Source organism: Dermacentor albipictus, chromosome 8 (assembly GCF_038994185.2).
Source record: "Dermacentor albipictus isolate Rhodes 1998 colony chromosome 8, USDA_Dalb.pri_finalv2, whole genome shotgun sequence".
NCBI classification, from domain to species: domain Eukaryota; kingdom Metazoa; phylum Arthropoda; class Arachnida; order Ixodida; family Ixodidae; genus Dermacentor; species Dermacentor albipictus.
Window position 1 is genome coordinate 112,090,350 of NC_091828.1, and position 21,172 is coordinate 112,111,521.

At 44.0% G+C, this 21,172-nt stretch overlaps 1 protein-coding gene across 2 annotated transcripts; it reads right to left on the reverse strand.

The window, feature by feature from the left end:
* Positions 1-10,170: 10,170 nt before the first annotated feature.
* Positions 10,171-20,694, reverse strand: LOC135917134 (zinc finger protein 84-like). Of its 2 annotated transcripts, none has more exons than XM_065450616.2 (2): positions 20,594-20,694; positions 10,171-13,293 (listed from the first exon to the last, which is right to left on the reverse strand). In XM_065450616.2, exon 2 carries the CDS (start codon positions 12,993-12,995, stop codon positions 11,751-11,753), a length of 1,245 nt encoding a protein of 414 aa, XP_065306688.2. In that variant the 5' UTR covers positions 12,996-13,293; positions 20,594-20,694; the 3' UTR covers positions 10,171-11,750. The 2 variants fall into 2 exon arrangements, with proteins under 2 accessions (XP_065306688.2, XP_065306689.2); XM_065450617.2 differs by lacking the exon at positions 20,594-20,694 and adding an exon at positions 13,385-13,470.
* Between the last annotated feature and the right edge of the window lie 478 nt (positions 20,695-21,172).

The window sequence follows — 21,172 nt, forward strand, 5'->3', positions numbered from 1 at the left end:
TCGCGGCGGCTCTTTCGCTTGGTGCTGCGCTCATGCGTTTCTCGTTCGTGGCGTCGAATCGAGCTGTTTAGCCGAAGCCGACACGGTCCTTGCTGCCGGTTACCTTTTATAGTTTAATCGGTCTCCAGAATTTCATGGACGAAACCACGGAAATCCTTGCGCGGTGTGTGCCTAAGTCCGGCCTGCCCAGCGAACCGCATCAGATTTTTTTTAAGACAAACAAGATTTCATGTGAGCCGGAGGTTTAAAAGACGATGTGTTTGTGCGGAGCGGGCCTCCGAAAAGTGCAAGCACTTACTTGTTCGTGGCGTTACTCCATGCGTTACTCCGGCGTTACTGACGTAGGTACGATACTCGACGGTTTTCGACCTTCGCAGGCAACTGCGTACTCCGACTCGTGTTGTAGTATATCACGCGTACCATCTCACAATATACAGGCAGTAACGTCTGGCTTGCTTTCAGACGCTGAATACAGATATCCCGCACTGACGCTAAAAACTGTATAACTTTACCTGGTCAGTGTGTCTTGGGATAAAAAATTCCAGTGTCCTTCCACTCTGCGAAGAAGGATGACCTGCGAAACTGTGTATGTGGGCCCCTTAATGGCGAACTGCACCTCCGCCGCGTGTCGGGCCGGCATTGCACTATCTCCGGGTGTTGCACTATCTACGCAGAGTGTAAACATAAAATCATGTCGCCAGTGTGCGCGTGCGCTAGATGTGTTTTTTTTTTGCGCCAAATCGTCGATTTCTATACAGCCGAGTTTTCTGTGGACCGCCATGAAGGAATCGCCGGTTGGTAGAGGTAAACAGCTTCGCTGCAAAACAAATGAGAATTCCGTTTGTGAGTCGAGGCCGCACCTTTCTTCTTATAGTTAGCTGATACCTGTGATAAGGTCGTCTGAGTCCGATGACTTGTGCTTGTTCGTGCTCGCATTACGCAGTGCTCGAGGTGGGGCTCGAGCTTACGATCATGCGCCGCCCGTAAAACGCCTCAAACCTAAAGTGAAACGCGCGAAGCGATTATAACAACGAATCTGACCATGTTTTGTTTCTCCCAATAGGTATCCGGAATTTAGCCAACGTTTCCTTTTGGGCAAGGTCACTTCTATTAGTGTAAATGCATGACTTGGAAATGAACTGAACCTGTTCATGACTTGGAAATGAACTGATCCGGAAATTAATTAACTACCCTTGTGCGCGCAAGCATCACGAGGATTTGATAACTGCGAGGCATTCAGCGCATGCCGTGACAGGAGGCCCTCTTTCGCTTCAATCTTGAACCTGGATCGACTGCTTCTCAGCAAGGCCGCTAGAGGGCTTGCATTTAGTTGGAATCGCTAATACTGAAGCCCCCCCTGAAAACTAAAGTAGCGACAACTGCGTCCTTTGGCCTCTGCCTGCTCTCCGATGAAGATTTATTGGCATCCCCATTGAAATGGAGCGGTGACCGTCACTTAGCCTGCTTGAGTTACAAAATCAGGTACACGTCTACGTGCTTTTCATTCTAGCATCTTTTCTATGCATACCTTTAATCTTTTTTTCTCTCTTTAAAAGACTTCTCTACTACCTTGTACGCTACCTATGCTTCTAACGGATAAAGTGGTATCAGTTTCGTATCAGGTCGTACCAGTGATCTCAACAATAAACCCAACAAGCTGCAGCAGCGCCATCTATGGCGTCCGCATGAAATTTCCCGCTGCGAGATGCGGGCTCTGCGTGTCTCCGCATAGGTCTCGGGCTGCAAACTAATTGGATTAACAATCTACAGAACGCACAAGAGATGAGGAGGCGGCAGCACACGTATGAGGGTGGAGCCAATTTAGTTAATTTTTCAGGGGCGTTGAACTATACAGCTCCACTGTCCTTGATGCTCGAGTTTCTCGGATTTGCCCATTCGTTTGCCCATTCGTAATATGCGGCAATATATCCGGTGGTTCTTTTGTTGCAGAAGACTCTAAAATGAAAGTAAAGAGAGGTCTCTTGTGCAGGCTCCCGCTGTTTTACCTGATACTCTCCGTCGCTAGCCGGACATAGCAGCAAGAAACAGTTCGGCAATAACCTCGCTAAACGAATATAAACACCCGCTAATTAATTTTTTAATTGCTAACTTTAGGGCACATGTTGTAACTGCGAAGCGGAAGTCGAGTGGCACAGAAGTCATATATCAAAGCTCAGCAGAAATCGTAAGACTAGTACACTTTCTCGACATTAAAATTTGCTGCGAAATACATAGGCGTTCCGTTTAACAGTTGCCTAAAAACGTGCCTCTAACCATTCGGGCCGATCTAAACTGAAACACCAAGCTGCGTTTTAAATCCGATTTTGGGGGCGAATATCTCGAAAATTTCTAAACAGACACCACCTCACTCTTCCTCGACCTCCATTTCGCAATTATACACGTGCCTTCCTAAGGTAGTTAATATTAAAAGAAATTTAATTTATAATTTCAGGGCACATATATAATTGCGAAATTGAAGCCGTAGAGCCTGTATTAGCGCGTTTCAGGTAATTAGTTTAATTATTGCCTAAATTATATATTCGATGCACAATGTACGTCCATGGTCACGTAGCATATACATCTGGGAAAAAACAACAGCAAAACGGCAGGGGCTTCGAAATGACAGTTTCTCAAGCAGAACACTATTAATGTGGACGTTAATGCACTTAGCATATTTAGCGACACACCATGCGCACTTCCACCGCGGAAACGTGTCACGTATAAATTCCCAGCACCGGATAAATTTCAGGGGATTTTTTCTGGTCATTGGGGGGGAGGGCAGGGGAAAGGCACAGTGACCCAAGTTGCCGCGAAGGAAGTTCATTGAAGAGCGGCACATATTGCAGGATCATAGAATACTCGGTGACCCATGTTGAACCCATGTTGGACCCATGTTACTCGGGGACCCATGAATACTCGGACCCAACGATTGGTTCCGAGCGCGATTTCCACAGCTCAGCAGCGCGATGCTCTATCGTTAGGCCACACACCACCGAGTGGCCGGTAGATACACACACACACACACACACACACACACACACATATATATATATATATATATATATATATATATATATATATATATATATATATATATATATATATATATATATATATATATATATATATATATATATATATATATATATATATATATATATATATATACGGGAAAGTAACAGGGATGGATCCTAAATTTAGAATTTTATAATGGCACTAAAAGTGTTCTGCGTCATGAAGAAGCACATAGTCCAGGCCAGGCTTGCCGTCTTTGTATTATGCAGCCCGCGAAGTGCGGCTACAATGCAGAAGTTCACCTTGAATTAATGAGCCAGTGGCTTTCCAGAAAGAGCCGTTCATAACCGTCTTCAGCTTGCGGTACTTGTGCATGCCGGTGTTCAGCTGAAAGGACAAGCATATTTTTTTTATTCTTATTATTTCGAGTACGTGTACGAAACGCCAAAAGTTAGCGCCGACCTTCACAGACAGGCGCGATTTCGAAACGCCCTAGATAGCGTTCCATTTCTCGTATGTTTCATTTCACATATGTTGTCTATATTAATACGCCGGCATGGAGCATGAGGCTGACATGACGAACAGATCCATCAGACGCATGCTGCGTCGTTCACGGAGAAAGTTAATGACTCGTCAAACCATCTGCCCGTAAGAGCTCTAACTTTTGCGCACATGTGACGGTGGCAGTGCGCTTAATTTATATTTCAGATTCGTTCGTGACTCTTCTCTGCGACAGTCTACTGCCGTCTGTCAATGCACTCGCAGAGCAATACGTAGCGTCCACATTCCCGTCCCATATAGTGGCGCCATTTAGATTGAAAATGCGGATCTTCGAGGATATGTTTTTGCTATTTGAATGCGGCGGAAGCGGTTTTGGAAGCCGGAAACACGTCATAGACGCCTGGTTTGGGCACCGTCTATACGGAGCCTTCGTACTACAATGTGCTAGAATATTGCGCACTGTATTCTAGCACATTCATTGCACACTGTATTCTGTATTCTATTCTAGCACACTGTACTTCGTAGGCACACGTATACGATAGAGTGCTAGAATGCAAGTGCGTATGGTGGCTCTCTACAGAGTGATACAGAGCAATGAAAGGTAGCGCCATCTGGAAGATTGAAGGCAAAGTACCTCCTGCAAAGCATTGCCTCCAAGATTTAACGCTGCGCACACCCAATTTAGGAGGCCATGTGCCAGACGTGCAGCAGTTTTTCTATTTTAGGTACAGGTGCTGCCACCATTAAGCAGCTTTTGTTTGACCACTCTGTAGATAACGTCAACGTGCTATGGTCGGATGCAACTTAAATCTGCTGTGAAGCCACGCCCACGCCCTCATAACCGCCAGCCACTGTTCCTCCGCTAGGCTGCGAATATAGTTCGTACTTCCGACCTTCCCTGTTACCTAAACAAGGCGGTAACCACAAAAATAAAATTATAAGCACATAATCTTATACTTTTCAACTCGTCTATTATAGTAAAATGATGAAAGCCTAATTGTTTATTGAACTGAAATAAAACGCTTGATTCGCTGTTACTATTTATGTCAACTTTTACTTTAGTTGGCAGTGAAGTTTAATGAGTGAAACCTGCTCAGCAGTTAAATGAACTACACCGCGAACTTTTGAAGAGTAAAATGTTCAGACTCCATACACTTTGTACATGTCTCTTGCATGCCTCATCGCTTCCGCCGATGAAGACTTCAAGAACAGCAGACGCTCCGGAGGCATCAAGTACGACGATTTTTTTGCTTCGGTGATTGGCTGATGGAGTAACACAACGCCGCGTGGACCATGCGCCTTGGTTGCCAGCTGCTGTTTTTTTTTAAGTTGCATACCCCCTAAGATTCAACAAGACACTCCCTCACCAGAACAGGAATTGGCTTCCCTGGTGCAGTGCTCGGCCACTCCCTCACAAATGACTCATTTGATTACGCAATGGCCCTCAGTCCCCAACAGTTGCGGAGCACCTGACCAAGGCCGCGGTCAGACCTGTAACGCAGCAGAGGGTGCTAAGAATCTCTGGGTCCGCACAGGCAGCCAATGGAAACTGACCCTGTCAATCTTTAACGCCCGAACTCTGTCGCGGGAGGCTAGCTTAGCAGGACGACCTGAGGACCTATCAGACATTGTTTGGGATATCATGGGCCTTAGCGAGATTAGAACTGGTGAGAGAGGCTTATACATTGCTGACTAACGGTCATGTCCTCTGCTATAGAGGTCTCCCAGATAATAAGCAATACGGGGTAGGATACCTAATCCATACAAGGACATAGCGGACAACATTGACGAATTCTGCAGCATTAATGAGAGGGTAGCAGTAGTCTTAATAAAGCTGAATAGGAGGTACAGGATAACGGTAGTGCAGACCTACGCTCCAACATCCAGTCACGGCGATGAAGAAATATAACAGTTTTATGAAGATGTTGAATTAGCGATGCGTAAAATGCAAACTCAGCATACTGTAGTCATGGGCGACTTCAGTGCGAAAGTGGGGGAAAAAGCAGGCTGATGAACAAGCAATTGACAACTACTGCGTGGATTCTAGGAACACTCGAGGAGAGGTGGTGGTAGCATTCGCGGAAAGAAATAAGCTGCAAATAATGAACAGATTCTTCGGGAAGCGTTGGAACAAAAAGCGGACCTGGAAAAGCCCTAATGGTGAAACAAGAAATGAAATTGATTTCATATTTTCTTAACACTTCTACATCCTGCATAGTGCAGGATGTAGAAGTGTTAGCGGTAGGGTAAATTGTAGTGATCATAGGTTAGTGATGGCTAGGATTCACCTCAATTTGAAGAGAGAAACACTAAAATTGGTCAAGAAGAAACATGCCAACCTAGACGCAGTAAGCGTAAAAGCAGACTAATTCAGGTTGGCACTTGCGAACAAATATGCAGCTTTATAACAGATCTGTTATAAATCTGCATATTTGTTTGCAAGAGATGAAGATTACATAGACCTAATGAACGAAAGCGTAACTAAAGGCTGGCTTCAGAGGCAGCAATTGAAGTGGGAGGCTAGGCACCAAGGCAACCAGTAGGCAAGCTCTCCCAAGTAACAAAGGACCTAATAAAGGAAAGACAAAGAATGAAAGTGTTCAACTCAAGAGATAAGATAGAATTCACGGAACTGTCAAAACTAATGAACAAAGAGAAAATAAGTGATATTCGAAATTATAACGTGAGTAAGACTGAGGAAGCAGTAAAAAATGGACGCAGCCTGAGAACAGTGAGAATGGAACGAGGCATCGGACAAACCAAGATGTATGCACTGAAAGATAGGCAAGGTAATATCATCAGCAATCTCGAAGGTATAGTAAAAGCAGTGGAAGAATTCTATACTGACCTGTACCCCAAAGCAGCCACGATACCTCCTTTCGAAGTAGTAGTGAACGCGTTACAGAGGCTCCTTCTATAACTAGCGATGAAATGAGAAGGGCTTTGCCAGAGATTAAACGGGGAAAAGCGGCAGAAGATGGACTACCAGTCGATTTAATCAAACATAGTGGATACATAATGCTTGAAAAACTAGCGGCCATTTATACGAACTGTCTATCGACTTAAAGGGTCCCAGAGAACTGGAAGAATGACAACATTGTACTAATCCAAAAAAAGGGAGACGTTAAAGAGTTGAAAAATTATAGGCCCACTAGCTTACTTTCAATATTATGATCAAATATTCACCAAGATAATCTCCAATAGAATAATGGCAACATTGGACTTTAGTCAACCAAGGGAGCAGGCAGGTTTCAGGAAGGGATACTATGCACTTGATCACATCCATGTAATCAATCAGGTAATAGAGAAATTCGCAGAGTACAATCAGTGTATATACATGGATTTCATAGATTACGAAAAGGCATTTGATTCAGTCGAGATACCAGCAGTCATAAAGGCATTACGTAATCAAGGAGTACAGGACGCTTACGTAAATATATCTTGGAAAGTATCTCCACAGCTAGCTTAATTATCCACAAGGAAAGTAGGAAGATACCTATAAAGAAAGGGGTCAGACAAGGAGACACAATCTCTCCAGTGCTATTCACTGCGTGCTTGGAAGAAGTATACAAGCTGTTAAACTGGGAAGGCTTAGGATTAAGGATCAACGGCGAATATCTCAGCAACCTTTGATTTGCAGATGACATTGTCCTGTCCAGCGACACTGGGGACGAGTTACAACAAACGTCTGTTGAACTTAACAGAGATGGTATAAGAGTGGTGTAGAAGATTAATATGCAGAAGACAAAGATAATGGTCAATAGCCGGGCAAGAGAACAAGAGTTCAGGATCACCAGTCAGCTCCTAGAGTCTGCGTGTGAAGGAGAACGTTTACCTAAGTCACCGGGGACCCTGATCATGAGAAGGAAATTTACAGAAGAATAAAAATGGGTTGGAGCACATTCGTCAGACATTCTCAGATCCTGAATGGAAGCTTTCCATTATCATTGGAAAGAAAGGTTACAGAATGGGTGCCAAGAGAAGGGAATCGCAGTCGAGAACGGCAGAAGAGTAGGTGGAGTGATGAAATTAAGAAATTCGCAGGCGCTAGGTGGAATTGGACAGTGGACGAAGGACAGGGGTAATTGGAGATCGCAGGGAGACGCCTTCGCCCTGCAGTGGATATTAAATAAGCTGCCGCTGCTTTAACTTCTTTGCAGTTCTATACGAAATGCACGCGAATTGGCCTAGCTGTTACTGCACTGCGTTTTGCTTGCAATCCGTGTCTCGCTTCTGGCGTTTTTCTTATCTTAATTTGCAGTTGTGTTTTTCATCAGTAAATGGCACCGCCGATTGCTGAAACATCTTCGAGTGTAAAGGAAACTTGGAAGGAACGAGCTCGCAGCTGTATGCAGTGTACTTTGATATATTATATTATACCTTTTATTTCATGGCCAGTACCAGTGGCTATGCAGTATTTGTTTTTAAAAGCAGAGTATAATGCAGGCACTTGGGAATATATTTATTCACATATGCAATGCACAAAATACGATTAGGATATGCAGAGTTCGAAATGACTTCTTGGACATATTGTGAAGCGCATTTAACAACGCACGCACAAACACAGGAAAGAGTAAAAGTAGAATTCGCTGCTGAAATTTTTTTTATCGCACATAACGCAATGCGGATGTTTGTCAGCGAGTTAATGCGCTTCTGCCCCACTATTTACTTGCATAATAGGTCATACTGCACTTGCTAAATCAACGGGCTCATAATGCAATAAAATCAATAATCTCCACTAATTTCGGCCGCCAACATTCATGCGCGAATGAAATACTAACGCAGCTCTGCACACACACGCGTATACTTTCTCTCGCACCTTCGCATCGCTCTACGTTACTTTCCTCGCATGGTCGTGCAGTTACCGACGGTTCAGTCCTTCCGTCCAACTCTATGCAACCATACTTTTATTCTGGTTAGGTTCTGGTTGCCGCGCGGGATGCAAAATAACTTCTTGCCATCCTTCGTCCGGTTTCGGCACCCAACCGCAAAGCAACAAGGCATTTCGGCCCTCCCCAAACGAAATTATTGCAGCAATGTGCATAGTACAACAGGTGAAACGCGCACTCTTCGCCCGGCGCTCAGGAACTTTCATGGCGGCAAAGGGGCGGAGCAAGGTCACATGTCACCGATCAGCCTATCGCTGGCGTCGTCGGTTGGATCAAAGCCTTTCTGTACTTTTAAATTATTGAAGGACTTCCGCACTGCCGCCGGCGCCGCTGGTGGCAGGAAAGAAAAGCACAAGATTGCACGAACACCAAAATGGCGGCGCTCGGGGTACGTAACGGCGGAGAAACGGCGTTCGCGGCAAGTAGGGATATTTTGAGCACTCGCTCGCCGCTCAAGGACTGCTGCGGCTCGTTATACACTTTATTTGAAAGAGTTTCGCGATGAATTAAACGTTGCTATTTACAGAAATGGTAGCTTAGAACACATACTACCCGAATATGTGGTTTTCCAAAAATCGTTTTCCCTATTTTTCTGCTATCAAAGCGCCCCCCCCCCTTAAGTCTGGGTGGTACTCAAAGTAAGCTGCAGGATTGTGTGGAGCAGTTACACACAGCCTTTTTTTGCCATGCTCAGCAGCATGGTGCGCGCTCGGCACTAAGGCTGATAGACTAGCCGCTACCTCCATAAAGCCAAGCAGGCTGGAGGGGCTGGCGGATTGGTTCAGAAGAGGATGATTCCATCAAGACAATTTTCAATTTATGCTAGCTGATCATGACCTCACCGCTCAGAAAGGCCTTGGGATTCAGCTGGCACTGCTCCCCAGTGGCAAGAAAGTTTACCTCCATGAGCTCAGGTGGAGCACTGGAAGAGTCAGGAGCGAGAAGGTGGCTGTCTTTCTAGCAGTTTTTGTGAAATATTCTTTCTACCAAGCCATACATTTGCAGCAGGGCTCTAGGAGGTGGAGGTCAGGGTCGCGTCAGCAAGGTCATACTAACATCTTCCACCAACCAGAGATAGTGCATACCAGCACCAGTGAATTGCATCACCCTAGTTTACTCCGGAAAACTATGCACGACGAGACAATTTTTTTAGGTTCTACCTAGATTACCTTGTCCCTTTTTTAAACATTACACATGATCCAGAGTAGGCTGCATGCGGACTGCTATAGTCATGGCACTTTGTGAATGCATTTGCACAGTTTTACAATTTATATTCATGGTATTATCGCTTCGCACATTGAGTTTCCCATGACAGGAATGTGAGCTACGCCCATATCACTGGCTTTTGAAACCTCTACTTGAGTTCAGAACTAATAGCCCGACTGGACAGCTGAGGAAAGCTAAGCTGACTATCTCATGCAAACACATTCGGTTAAGGTGAGGACTAGATCGGTGTGTTTATCTCCACTGCTTGCCCTTTTTATTGTCATGCACCCAACTGCAGCGACTACTTGGTCAAGCAGTGCAACTAGAATGACTGTCTTTCTCATTTAACAAATGTCTTTTAAGTAGGTTATAAGAAACGAAAACAACAGTGTGAGGACCATACTAAGATTGCATGTGTAATACACATACAATCCATGTAATTTCTTCCCTTTCAAATAATCGAAAATAAGTTTTCTAATAAGTGTTTCTTCTATAGTATCTGGGGGGAAGAAACGACACTGAAAGGGTTAAGGATGCATAAAAATTACAGGGCCTTCAATCCATGAGAACAATGTTTTATTATGAAGCAATTTTCAAGGTTCTCAAAGGTCTGCACGGGTCTTTATGAGCAAAAAAATTTCACACCAGTTCATTCAGCATCACTGAAACCAGTTGAAACGTAGTAGGAATCAAAAATGCACATAATAATTGCATAATTTCAATTCCTGAGAAAAAGTTGTTTTAACTACATTAAACAGCAATAGTAAATGGCCACTCAAATTCGCTTGAAGAGTTCAGCACAATAAATGCGAATGAATTGAAACATTACATGCTATTAGTGCAAGTATTGAAGTATCAATAATTAACAAAGCCCAATCCCAAATTTTATTTAGTGCACTGAAACGAACTCGCACAACTGATTTAGTAAAGAGCAGTTCAATTCATGTTTATTTGCATCTATACGTGTATAGATGACAGGAGTACAGACAAAAAGCCAAATGAATTCGGCATGACGGGGTCTGTACCCCCTACAAAAAATGGTACTGTGCACAATAAAGAGAACACAAACATACAATAATGGATAAACGAGAAAAAAAAGTGAACATTAGTGAACATTGTAAAAAATCAACAATAGGATGCTGCAAGAAATTGTATTACAGAAGCGAATAGTATGAAATGACACAAATAATACAGCCTTGAAATTCACATATATGAATAATAAGTTACTGACAAGAAGAGGAAATTGGTTAAGCATTCATGGCGTCAATGTATACCAGAGCAAAAGAAAAAAAAGAAAAAAAAGGAATCCACAATGAGCCTATTAAAAGGAGAGATAGGTGTCTATTGAGTTTCCAATGAGTTTAACAAAATGGCAGTGTGTGGCGTAACATTTCAATGCAGAAAGAATTGTCTGCAACAAAGAGATAACACAACAGATAGAGATAACAACAATCATAACGAAAAGTGAAGACTTACAATGTTTCATCATAGTATAAAACTACAGGCCTACACATATGCTGAGCTTCCATGAAAAAAAAACTAAGAAAAACATGAAAAGCAAGAAGGAACAATGAAGAGTGCACACAACTCAGCGCTGCTGCACTGCAGATGTTAGGTGCACTTGTAGTGGCAAAGTGCCTATTGAGGTGGCTTTTATGTCCGAAGGTTTCACGGCAGAAATGGCACCGAAACGACCTCTCGCTTATGTGGGTTGTGCATGTGTCAGTTCAGTGCGAACTTCTGCAAGTAACTCTGAGGGCATGAAGAGCCCTCACATGGTGTCTCCCTGAGTGGAAACACAGGTGATCCTTCACTACAGACTTCTTGTGGACAAGTGGGTGTCGATACAGTGCAGATTTTCACAAGTTCTCAGGACATGACCCTGAAAGGACCCTGAAACAGGCTCTCACATTAGTGGAAGAGAAGTTCAGTGCGAACTTCCATGAGTACATCCGAGTACACGAAGAGCACTGACATGGCCTCGCTGAGTGGATACACACGTGGTCCTTCAGTAAGGACTTTTGAGGATTGCTGAGGGCATGCAAGGCATTGAAATGGCTGCCCGTAAGTGTGGCTGTTGGTTTAATGCAGACTTCCACAAGTTCTCGGACATGAACAGCTCTGAAACAGCCTCTCACATTAGTGGAAGTGCAGGTGAACCTTCCACGTCGACTTTTGTGAGAAACTTTGAGGGCATAAAGGGCATTGAAATGGCTTCTCTCCTGTGTGGGTGTGCAGGTGTTGGTTCAGATGACTCTTTCGTGAGAAGCTTTGAGGGCACGCAGTGCACTGAAATGGCCTCTCACCTGTGTGGGTGTGCAGGTGCTCGTTCAGATTACTCTTGCGTGAAAACATCTGTGGACATGAAGGGCATTGAAATGGCTTTTCGCCTGTATGGGTGCGCAGATGTCGGTTCAGAGTATTTTTCTGTGAGAAGCTCTGACGGCAGGATGGGCATTGAAATGGCTTCTCACCTGTGTGGGTGCGCAGGTGCTGGTTCAGATGACTCTTTCGTGAGGAGCTCTGAGGGCACAAAGGGCATTGAAATGGCTTCTCGCCTGTGTGGGTGCACAGGTGCTGGTTCAGATAACTCTTTCGTGAGAAGCTTTGAGGGCACGCAGGGCACTGAAATGGCCTCTCACCTGTGTGGGCACGCAGGTGCTGGTTCAGAGTACTCTTTTGTGAGAAGCTTTGAGGGCAACAAGGACACTGAAATGGCCTCTCGCCTGTGTGGGTGCGCAGGTGCTTGTTCAGATTACATTTGTGTGAAAATCTCTGAGGGCACGCGGAGCACTGAAATGGCTTCTCACCTGTGTGGGAGCGCAGGTGCTGGTTAAGATTACTCTTGCGTGAAAATCTCTGAGGGCACGAAGGGCAATGAAATGGCTTCTCGCCTGTATGGGTGTGCAGGTGTTGGTTCAGGGTACTCTTTTGTGAGAAGCTCTGAGGGCATGAAGGGCATTTAAATGGCTTCTCGCCTGTGTGGGTGCGCAGGTGCTGGTTCAGAATACTCTTTAGTGAGAAGCTTTGAGGGCATGAAGGGCATTGAAATGGCTTCTCTCTTGTGTGGGTGCACAGGTATTGGTTCAGATTATTTTTCTGCGAGAAGCTCTGAGGGCACGATGGGCATTGAAATGGCTTCTCACCTGTGTGGGTATGCAGGTGTTGGTTCAGAGTATTCTTTCGTGAGAAGCTCTGAGGGCACAAAGGGCATTGAAATGTCTTCTCACCTGTGCGGATGCACAGGTGTCGATTGAGATTACTTTTTCGTGGGAATCTTCGAGGGCATTCAAGTGGCTTCTCTCTTGTGTGAATGCACAGGTGTTTCTTAAATGTAGACTTCATCTTGAAGCTCCTAGCACACAAATGGCAATGAAATTGCATCTCACCTCTGTGGAAGCACGGGTGTTGCTTTAGAATAACTTTTTGTAAGAAGCTCTGAGCGTGAAGGGCACTGAAATGGCCTTTTGGCTGTGTGAGTGTGCAGGTGTTGCTTCAGCTTGAACGTTCGCGAGAAGCTCCGACGGCACAAACGGAATTCAAACACATGTTGGTCTGCATGGATCCTGGTGAGCACTTCAGATCACAGTTTATCCATCCAGACACAGGAGTTACAGCGGTAGCGGTATCCTTCACGAAACTGCACCATCTGCATTTGCTGGACAGCTGGAATGCTTCAATGCTGCACCAAGAAAACAAGACAGGTTACCCGAGTAATGCTTTTCACCTAAAAATAAAAATGTAGTTATAATATGCCGAAGAAATGCAATTACATAGATAGTAGTGGTAAAGATCAGCCTTTTCTTCATTCAATGTCTTGGTAGTGATTTCAGATCAAATCAGAGCACAGCAGGTCAACCATATTGATTTGGAGAATAAATATATTTTTATGATTGCTCAATGACCAAGTTTACGAAATTAGCACAAATTTTTGCTTAAGAATTTTTTAAACTGAAAGATATAGTGAAAAGACTAGGAGCATGGTATTAGTGCAAGCGGCCATTGCAGTCAAGTGCGACAGCCCAAACATTCAGTAATACCATCATGGGCCTGATGATCAAATTATGAATAGCAGCACTTCATCTCGAACTAGGTTTCGCAGTATTGGCTGTTGTGGTAGATAGTTACATTTCTGAAATTTATTTATAAATGCTGCCTACTCACTTGAGTCCAAGGAGGAATGAATATACAGAAAATGTAATCAAGGGACAAAAACATTGGAAAACAATATTATAGCCAAACAATACAAATCACAAATATGACAACATATCTACTTTCAACAACACTCTTAGGCTATTCATTCCATTCTTTGTCTTAGAAAAAAAATTACTATCTATAAGCATTATTCACAGCACATAGGTCCTGTATCGTTCTACCGTGGTACTGACGAATGCTGGCACAAGAAGTAGGACACAGGCAAAATTATTTCATAATGCTGGACTCTGAAAACAAATTATGTGGTTTTACGTGCCAAAACCACGATTTTGAGTATGAGGCACACCGTAGTGGGGGACTCCAAAAATTTCGACCACCTGGGGTTCTTTAACGTGGACCTAAATCTAAGTACACGGGTATTTTCGCACTTCGCCTCCATCGAATTGCGGCCGCCCTGGCCGGGATTCGATACCGCGGCCTCGTGCTCAGCAGCCCAACACCATAGCCACTGAGCAACCATGGCAGGGTTGCTGGACTTTGTTGTACACTAAATGCAAGAGTTGTAGCCTGTCTAGCGCGTCTTCACTGTAGTTATTCAAGATGGAGAGTACTCAGCATCTGCAAGACACTATCAGTTTTTCTGCAGAAATTGCAGATGAACCTAACTTCTATTTGCTGTAATAATTCTAATTTAACAATATTTTATTGGCATATGGATCCCGCAAAGTTTATGCATATTCATAGATAGGTCTGACAGCATAGCGAACGCCCCTATACATTTACCCGTATAGGGGCTCCTTTGAAATTGCGACAAAGGTCCATAAATTTCTAAGCGCTCATGCAAATCTTTTCAATATGCTCGTCCCACCTCATGTGTTCTGTTAGAATTACCTCGAGGTACTAATAGGTAGAAACATTGTTAGGTGTTATTGCCAATGAAATAGGAAAAGTGTAAACATGTCCCCTTGCTGCTTAACTTCATAACACAGCACTAATTATTGTTCAAGCTTATTTCCTACCCTTCACGCGAGTGGCAAATCTTATCAAGATTATTGCTGAGCTTAGTTTCATCAGCTTGTGATTTAACTACTGTGTGCAATGCATCCAACCATATTTGCTGTCATTGACTATTAGGAACAGAAAAGGTGCCAAGAATGACCCCTATCCTATGCTACACCTGACATGAAATGAAATGCTTCAAATACGACTGCCGACTTTGACATACTGAACATGGTTTTCAATATAGGCTCTGATAAAATGCACAGACTTGGTGTCTATTCGACTGCATAAAGCTTACATGGAGCTTTATGTTCAGTCACTTAATCAAAGGCGTTGGCAAAATCTAAAAAATACTGCCTCTATTTGTTCCCCGTTATTAACTGCTATGTCGTTATATGAGGCAATAAGCTGAGTGACAGTAAAAGCCTTCCATAAAACAATGCTGGACTCCAAACAGCATGTTGTCTTCAGCTAGGTATTGTTTTGGGTACCAACAGATCATATGCTCTAACCTATTGTAGCAAATTTGGGTCAGCGAGACAGGTTGATGATTTTGCACATTTAGGGGATGCACCCGCAGTGTCGGAAGCAGGTGTATTTGGGAATCAATGGGTGCGCCCATTTATTACCAAATACACTTGCTTCCAACACAATATGCTGTATGGCCAACAATAGTATATACTTTGCGAATACTACTGACCGACAGCCTCACGGAGGATATGTTCTTGTTCAAGACCAAGAGCCAAGCCAATAAATGTTCCGCAGTGGCCTGCAGCAGCATTCATTCGATGATACGGCACACATCTCTCCCAATGGCACCGACTGTTCTTACAATGAGTCACTTATTGCTTGTGAAACCCATCCGTTCACTACAAGTTTGAATTAAAACCATGAAGCAGTCCTTTAGGACACTAGTTGGAGTGCTAGAGTATAGCCGAGGCAGTGGAGCAGTTTATGCTGCGTTGACGAGAAAACATAAGGTACTTTGTGCAGTGATGGAACATCCATTTGACCTTCTGGCACAGATCTTAGCACCAGTAAGAAGCTGATTTTTGCAAAGCAACTAGCACTTCTGGCACAGTGTCGAACCTACGTCCATCTTTCTTTCATTTAGATTATTCAAGGCAAATTCGGCACAAAACTATATAGTGTATCTTTAACTGAAATAGGCAATTAATATAGCCGACATCTGTTTACGCACATAATAAGGTATTCGGGATAAAAAGAACTCAACTTTTAAAGTAATGGTCAACCCTCTGCATACATCACTGTATAAGGCTGTTTATTGATGGTATTGCTCAGCACTCATTAATAATTAGAAGGTTTTGCTGTCAGCAGGTACTGACAATATTAACTCTAAATTACTAAAGAATATTGTCTCTGAGCAGGTTATTATTCCATATCTTTCATCAATCTTTAATGACTGGTCAGATTCCACAAGATTGGAAACTGCCAGTCATACCAATCTTCAAAGACGTCAGCAAAAACACGGCTGAAAACTACCAAGCGATATTGTTGACGTGTAATGCTGTAAAATGATGGAACATTATGTCACGGTGCCATGGGAGGCACAAAGACGACAATCACCAACAAGACGTAAGAGACGACGTAGTGGGGCTAACCTAACGTTCAGCCATACTCGTTTTACCAGCCATATCTTCTGCAGAGTAATACGGTCCCATTTAACCTTACATCTCGTTTCATTTTTGGTGTAGGTTCTGGGTATTGCAAAAGATGGAACTCTGCAGTGGGCTTGTCCTCAGCTGTCCTACCATGCTGACAGATGACCAGGCCTAGCTAGCATCACTGTCGGGTCCCAACGGTTGTGTGCAGCGATGCGTTTGTATATGCCAAGCCATTCTTCAATGTTGACTTTGTCGATGCCATTACTAGAGAAGGTGTCGGGGTCACGCGGATGGGTCAAGACGACTGACGGTTGCGGTGTAGCGGATGCTGATGGCCTGGGTGCACCGGGTGCTGACGCCAACCACGGAATAAGTTCTGGGAATTTGAGAGTATGGGAATTTTGACAGAAGAGGATAGTTTAGAAAAACTCAATGCTTTTATCAGTCCTTGAACTGTTTCAAAGCAAAGTTGGATTTGATGGTGGTCGCTATGGGGTAGCCTTCTCATGGAAAGAAGATTGTGAGTAGCTAGACAGCAATCAAAGAGAAGCTTTAAAGCGAGTTTAATAGGGATTTCGCTGAGGAATATGGCTCAACCATTAAAATTTATATGAAGACATGCCTTGCTGAGTGTAGACTGGAAAGAAGTGGTGCGCAGTGTCTTGTATTCATTACATTCCACATCACGCTGTCATATGCAGTGAGTCAACAACTACAAGAGTATGGATAATTTTTGAAGAGTCAGCTAGCACATAGACCTCACTTGTGCCACCGAACAAATGCTTAGAAAAAGGACCTAATCTTCCGATTGGCTTTGTTACTCCTCTCATACGTTTTTGGATTAATCAAACTCCTTCGACTGCCGATATTTAAAAAAGCATCTTGGCAGATCGAACCGTAGCTTGATATCTTTGAAAGTGATAGCTTGTGCATTACAGTAAAAGCTCGTTAATTCGAACCGCATGGGGAAGCCGCTTCAGTTCGAATTAACGAAAGTTCGAACTAACGAAAGTGAAGGAGGGCAACAGTACACTGCGATTTGGAAGCAGTATGGCATGTCAGAAATTTGGCGTGTCAGAAAGTGATGGCGTGTGCCGCGAGCAAACGCCATCTTCAAGTCGAAGCTCTGGGTCCGACTGTGCCACACCACCGATGTCCACCGAAACGAACGTTAGCCGAGGCTTAACACCATCACAATGAATCGCGACGGCCGATACCTCCTAAGCTGAAAACAGAGGTGCACAGCCGATGAAGACTACCGAGACAAAGACGCTGAACATGTGAAGGTGGCGAAGGCCCTGATTCGTTGGTTCTTGATTGCAAGCGCAGCTGCGACTTACTTGATTCGCTGTGTTTTGGAGCTTGCCGTGCCATCTCCGCACAACATTAGCAGCTGTACAAGATTTGCAAAGCCTCCGAGATCCGCAACGGGCAAGAAGTCTCGGAGGTTACGTAGAACGGAGAGGCGGCCGCCGCCGCTGCCTTCTGGCTGACCCCGCGTCGGTTAGATTTTTTTCCGATTTTGCCTTCTCTCGCCATTCTCTCCGTTTCGGAGGCAATACAGCCTTGTGTGTAGGCAGTAGGCGCGTTTCTCTGGCCATGTGCCAGGCGAGCGTAGTTCGAATTATCCGTGAGGGAACCTTCGCGCGTTCGAATTAACGGACTTTTTTATACATAGACTTCTGTGGAGCTTGGCCGGACCAAATCGTACAGTTCGAATTATCCATAAATTTGAATTATTGGAGTTCGAATTAACGAGCTTTCACTGCAAGTGATGACTGCAAATTTCAGTGACGAAAGTATCCTCAACCACCATAATAGACCTTACACAGAAAGCGGTACACTTATACAGCATAAAAACTTCCTCAATCATAAGACACAATGTGCTTAACCTTGACTTTGCAAAAACCTGCCGAAGCATAAGAGTATAATGAGAGACGTGCAGCAAATTTTTTGTTGCCCCAAGAATGGCTTATATCTACTACGGGATATTGGCCAGCAAGTATGCAGCTTTACAAGTGTTATTAGGACTGTTTAAAAAACTTCACACATTAGAGCGTAATTTCAGGCACGGCTGCGTCCCATAATCACCATCAGGAAAATATGTGCACTGATGTTTTATAAAGTGCTGCTGTCTGAAATGCAAATGCTGACTTGCATGGTTTAATGGGTGGAGCATCGAGCTTCTGTTGCTGGGGCACAGTTTTAATCTAACCAACGAACGTTTTTGTTTATTTTATTTCTAATGGTAACCGACTCAAAAGGCTTTCTCTATCACAAAGAAGAGACAGATATTTCAGTTCCAAATTCCACAGTGACAAGAAGATGCTGTCATGGCACAGTTTGTTGAGCAATATTGGAGAACATGGCAGAGAGTGCACCTACTGAGTCGCCATTCTGCACACTATGCAAGTGTTCAAGCTCAAGCTTCGAACAATCTAAATGATGGAGCTTGTGCTTGTTTATCAAGATTAAGCATCACGACTCCATTGAAGACTGCACAGATCGCAGAGGTACATTGAGGACATGATCAGAACATAAAAATCTGTTGAATTAAGCGTTCAAAGAACTCAGTAACACACAGACTGGTCCGTCCAGCATTTTCTTTAATTGAGCTTTTATCGACTCAGCAGATTAAAACTACATGACTTTCAGGGGCAGAGGATAGTTTTGCAGCTTCTTGCGCAAGCATAACCATCAACTCTAATAAAACTAAGAACAGGGACAGCGTCCGCCATGAACTCTCTCACAGTACTATGGTTGAGTTACTTGAAAATTTGTTCTCACAACGGCCATGATCATATTTTTTACCCTCTCCCCGTCAAGCATGACAGAATATCTGATTGAATTAACGAATTGCCACACATAAATGACAGCAAGTCTGCAGAACTAATTGCACAAATGTGTCATGGATGCTGCTCAAGCTACAAAAGGTCTGACTAAAAGTGTACCTGAAATCAGTGTAGAGAACATGCAGATGGAATGAGCCACTGTTTTATACTAAAACAATACTGTAGCTTCTTCGTCCAGCTTTTCTAAAACTTATATTATGGCTGCCCCATTATAGGCCTTATGCTAACCTTGAATCAAAAGGATATCAGCACCATACAGTCAAAGTGAGGACAAGCAGAGCTCTACAATCATTGTCATTACATGCCGATGAAAAGAACTTAATTTAGGACCACTTCCGCAACTGGGAAAGCTACATGCTTGACTATGAAGGTACAGACGCCAGCTCTATCCAATACACAGATGTTGAGCGGGCGTTGGACAGTCATGGCAGCTGCTGGCACCATCCTGCTCTCCAAGATAAGTATTCTCCACTGATGTACGAGCAGAGTGGCTGAGAGTCACAATCCTGGACTGCCAATTTGTTGACTGTCAGATAATGTCCTTCCAGCAGAATGAGAACATTTCTTTCTTTGTAGTTTCCTTGCAATGGATTTTGGGATAATAGTGATGGGCAGGCGGAGTCACCACTGCAGATCAAAACAAGCACGGGAGTTCTATATCTCCTTGCATGAAAACATTTTGTACAGGGCAGCCTGCTTAAGATGAATTTTCCCACACGTCACTTGAGAAATAAACTCCACTGCAAGCTTCAGAACTGCTGGCACCGTAGTTGCAGCAATGAAGGCATGAAATCAGAAAATAATTTTTAGCACTTCCTTCAAAACTTAAACAGGTGATGAATAAGTGTCACAACAGGTGTCGTTGGGTGACAATACAGTTAAACCTCGATAAAGCGAGGTCGGTAAGATCGGCACTTCGTTTGATCAAAATTTACCCAAATTGAAATTCAACCTTTTCGCTAAGTGCTGTAGCCAACTGATTCTTTTTTTTTTACTCGGAAGGGTCGTAACTCGACTCCGTTTCCCCATTCCCCCTTTTCCCTAACACACCGGCGTGCCATCAACTTGCCTAATAAAGTTTATTTCCCCGTTACATTATATTTGCAGTAAAATCGTCTGATAGGTTTCACATTATTTCTCTGGGATTTGTTGTTTTCTTCAGCGTGTCGCGGGCAGCTTCTCTGAACTTCAATCATGGAGAGCGACCTCGGTGTGGTATCCCGAAACGGCGAAGTCCTTTATGTCGCGCTAATCGAGATCGTTTGCATGATGCTAACTGGACTTGCTCACAGGCGAGAGGGTGTTGCATTTAGCCAAATTGTTTAGTACTACCGCCTCCACCGGTACTCACGTTTGTCATTTTGCACACGAGGTAGAGAGCACTGGCCTTCGAAACAGCAGAAACAACCAGCAGCACACACCAAATCCGGCATACAAACACGCGCGGATTCAGCACTACTGCTGCCGATGTTGATGGACTATTCCATTTGTGAGGGAGGCCCATTTTCTTACTCCGTGCAATCTTCAACCCAATCGTGTAGGAAAGTGTAGAATAATAAGTAGCGTCAAAAACACGCGAGCGACTAAATCGGTGAACACCTATATGTCGTGCAATGGTTGCGCAAAAATCACGTGACCTGATCCTAGGTGCACGTCTCGTAGCTTCGTTCACTGCGCCGCAAGCAAATGCCAGTAGTCTAAAGATCGAAGTTAATCCGAAGCCCCCTTTGGGGTGTATGTCTGCCACACAACGATAATCGTCATATCTGCCTTGCTTGCATTTCCTTTCTTGAAAACGCCGCGCTCGCTACTTTCCTGTCGGGAATGCCACGTCTATATAGTGCCTATGATAGCGCGCATGCCGTTCGTTACTGTAAAGTACCAGGCTCGCCGCGGTAAAGAAAGGAAATGCGGTCAAGATAGATGACGA